The 3935-nt window shown below is 37.6% G+C and overlaps 1 protein-coding gene across 6 annotated transcripts in view; it reads right to left on the reverse strand.

Moving 5' to 3' along the window:
* The window catches only part of THOC2 (THO complex 2), a 128522-nt gene that overhangs the window by 95809 nt on the left and 28778 nt on the right, over positions 1 to 3935 (reverse strand). For 4 of the 6 annotated variants that reach the window (XM_023517396.1, XM_023517397.1, XM_012809661.2 and 1 more), the window contains exon 3: positions 2165 to 2256. The exons of 1 other annotated variant lie outside the window; for it this stretch is intronic. In XM_023517396.1, the coding sequence (XP_023373164.1) occupies positions 2165 to 2256 (92 nt within the window). Of the gene's footprint in view, positions 1 to 2164; positions 2257 to 3935 lie in introns of those variants that run through there. One more of the 6 variants, XM_023517399.1, reaches the window with a different exon arrangement.

Genomic DNA, 3935 nt, shown 5'->3' on the forward strand with positions numbered 1-3935 from the left:
AAAAAAAAAAAGGTACATTTTTCATCCAAAACTTTAAAATGTTGTGCTCATGCCTAAGTCATCACTTATCTCTGCAAAAACCATAGTGGTATCAAAAGAACAGAAAATCTCAAAAATACAAAACCAGTTAAAAGATGTTGTTCTGGGCCAACTACAGTGGCTTATGCCTGTAATCCCAGCACTCTGGGAAGCTGAAGGGGGAAGATCACTTGAGGTCAAGAGATCAAGACCAGCCTGAGCAATATACTGAGACCTCATTTATACAATTTTTTTGTAAATTAGCGGGTATGGTGGCACACACCTGTAGTCCCAGCCACATAGGACTATATCACTTAAGCCCAAGAATTCAAGGTTACAGTGAGCTATGGTTGTGCCACTGACCTCCAGCCTGGGCTATAGAGTAAGACCTTGTCTCTTAAAAGAATAAAAAGCTATTATTCTATAAGCCAAGATTCTGTAAACATGAAAAATAAGGAAGAACTAAATCTATGTTTTTTTCTTCATTCTTGTTTGCAGCCTCCACAGGAAATGGCCCCAATCCTCCCACTTATGGATGAAACATTCAGCATTATTACAGGTCTGTCTCTTGACTTCCCAATGTGATGCTCAATTTTTGAGCCATTTTCCAATGGTTCAAATGATTATGGTTCATGATTACGGTTCATTTACTGCAATTAGTAACTTGCTGGCACTATTGCAACTGTAAGAGTAGCCTATTTTCACAGACTAAAGGAAATTCTAAAGAAAAAACTGGCAGATGCCAGGAAACACACATGATACTCTTCTGTGGCTAAGATACAGGACATGGTACAGTACTATGAGAAAGCCATGACAAAGGCAATCTTTACACAGCAGTAGGTATAAGTATATCATTAAGTACTCGAAACAAAGGAGAAATGAAGAAAGAACCATATATACATACATAATGTTCATCTGGACTATTCATTTTCAGTAAGTAGAAAAAAATTAGAATCAAATTCCATGAAACATACTAAAACCTATACTAATGCCCATTTTACACAATGAAATAACTAACTTGCCAATCAGATTTTAGTCTCAAGTTTCTTAAAGGCTATGAACTCCAGCTATGTCTACTTGAATGCTACATGAAGGTTACACAAAGACCAGAAATAAAGCAAGACAAGAGTCTTCAAAAACACAATATAGTTGTATAAGAAACAGAGTATTCCAACATAAACTAATTCTGCTATTACAAGCTGGAGACAGTTTAGGGATAAAAGGGAAACTCACTGGATCCCTACAGCTCAAACACACCCCAATATGGGGTGGAAAATCACAACAGCTAAACTTAGAATTTCCTTAAGACTATCCCTGGGAAAGCACAAATATCATATAAAGCTTACTTACTTCCCCTAATAGAAAAAAGCTACAGAAGCTTACCGTAACACAAGGGAAATTCATACTGAGACAAAGAAGCTCCAGATTTCCCTTCAGTAATACTATAAAAGCTGTTCTGGACTGGACAGATAATTCAATTTATATACAAGTTTAAAAAACAGCCTAATAACAGAACAGCACACCACTTGTAAAACCTTAAGCTTAACTAAGGTTTATAATTCAAACACCAAACCACCATGAAAAGTATCTGGTCTGAATCTAATTTAAATTCTCCAATAAATTAAAAAGAGTGAAACAGCTAACCACTTAAAGATTTAAAAAATCTAGCTAATATTTTCAAAAGCAAACAGCAAGCAGATGAAAACTAGTGGCAAGTGAATGTTAGAGCTAGGCAACCTCAATTTAAAATAATTTAATCCTGAATTTTTTAAATATATTTAGTTTCTAAATATAATTGCAAACAAAAAATAGCTCTATATACTACACCAGAAGAAAAATATTTTAGCCAATTTACTTTTTGAAATAGGATTTTTAATTAAGGATACTTTCATTTTATTATAGTTCAAGGTTTGGGGGTGAGTTGCCCTCCCAGCTTACCTAATACTTTCTACTTTACTTACAACTAGACAAAAAGAGTATCTTTATTCCTGTCTAGCATAACGGCTTACCAATATTATCTTAAAGTAGCCACTACCATGATTTTTAATAAAATAAAATGCAAGTTATACACTTCAAAGATCTCTGCATCAAAGGCAAAAAGAGATACAATTATTAAGTTTTAAAATATATATACACATATACTTACACTAATGTCATTAAGAACATTAGATGCCTGTTCGTGTTTTAGATTTCCTTTAATAACATGGTATGACAACTCATAGAGAGCTTGCTGGAAATCTGTTAAACACAAAAGAAATAGTGTAAGGACAGTCTCTTGAACATGAAAGGCATACTCTCTGAGGGAAAAAAATCTATGTATTTCCTTCTCAGAATTATTATAAACATTAATAATAAAAATATACTTCTAAAGCTATTCTCTAGCAGTTTCCTTTTATTTTCACAAAAATAAAACATCAGAAAGTTAGAAAAAAGTTAACTGTCTCTCCACTACTGTAATATAACTACAGTTTGAGCATTCCTTTCTAGACTTGTTCTGTATGTCTACAGATTTTACATATTTGAATTCACTGTGCACATATGGTATTCCAATTCCCCAAAAAACACTTTTAAAAGCATTTTTCATGCTACTGAAGTCTCCATAATTAGTTTCAATGGCTGCACAGAACTCTAGCAAGCAGATATAAACTAAAACAACTAGCTTCCTCAACAGCAGACTTCACAGATTTTTCTATATATATTCAGATTATACTCAGTTCAATCTCAGGACTATAATGACAAGTAAGGAATAGCAGTAAATATAATACTAAGTGGGGTTGTTTGTTACTGTTATTTGTTTTTGTTTTTACTTTGAGACAGAGTTTCACTTTGTTGCCCAGGCGTCAGCATAGTTCACAGCAACCTCCAACTCCTCGCCTTAGCCTCCCGAGTAGCTAGGACTACAGGAACCCGCCACAACACCTGGCTAATTTTTTCTATTTTTAATAAAGTAGGGGTCACATTCTTGCTCAGGTGGGTCTCAAACTCCTAAACTCAAGTGATCCTCCTTCCTCGGCCTTCCAAAGTGCTAGGATTATAGGCATGAGCCACTACACCCAGCCTACATCCAAATCCTTCATCAGAGAATTTTCTCCCTATATCTAAATCTTTTTTCTCTTCAATTTCCATCAAAATTCAAATAAAAAATGTATATAAAATATGTATATAAAATGCCAGTGTTCTGAGACTTGTCAAGCCCAAATTAGCCCCATTCGCTATTAATTACCACAGCTCCCTTTCTTGAAGATTTCTGATAAGGGGGGAATGGGAGTTAGCAATCAAGTGATTGTCTTCTCCTTCTTGTCTTATTCTTTAGTCTCATACACTTAAAAACTTTACCTTCCAATCCTTAAAAGTAAGAAAATAAGCAACTCTAAAAACACAAATGTAAGGGCCAGGCACGGTGGCTTACACCCTGGGAGGCTGAGGCAGGTAGACTGACTGAGCTCATGAGTTCAAGACCAGCCCGGGCTCGGCGCCTGTGGCTCAAGTGGCTAAAGCGCCAGCCACATACACCTAAAGTGGCGGGTTCAAATCCAGCCCAGGCCCGCCAAACAACAATGATGGCGCTGCAACCAAAAAATAGCCAGGCGTTGTAGCGGGCACCTGTAGTCCCAGCTACTTGGGAGGCAGAGGCAGGAGACTCGCTTGAGCCCAGGAGTTGGAGGCTGCTGTGAGCTGTGAGGCAACGGCACTCTACCCAGGGCAACAGCTTGAGGCTCTGTCTCCAAAAAAAGACCAGCCTGAGGGCTTGGCGCCTGTGGGTCAAGTGGCTAAGGCGCCAGCCACATACATCTAAGGTGGCGGGTTGGAATCCAGCCTGGTAAAACAAAAATGACGACTGCAACAAAAAAGAGCCAGGCGTTGTGGCGGGTGCCTGTGGTCCCAGCTACTTGGGAGGCTGAGGCAGGAGACTCACT

The sequence above is a fragment of the Otolemur garnettii genome, unplaced genomic scaffold (assembly GCF_000181295.1).
Source record: "Otolemur garnettii isolate 467f Iridium unplaced genomic scaffold, OtoGar3 scaffold00110, whole genome shotgun sequence".
Classification (NCBI taxonomy): domain Eukaryota; kingdom Metazoa; phylum Chordata; class Mammalia; order Primates; family Galagidae; genus Otolemur; species Otolemur garnettii.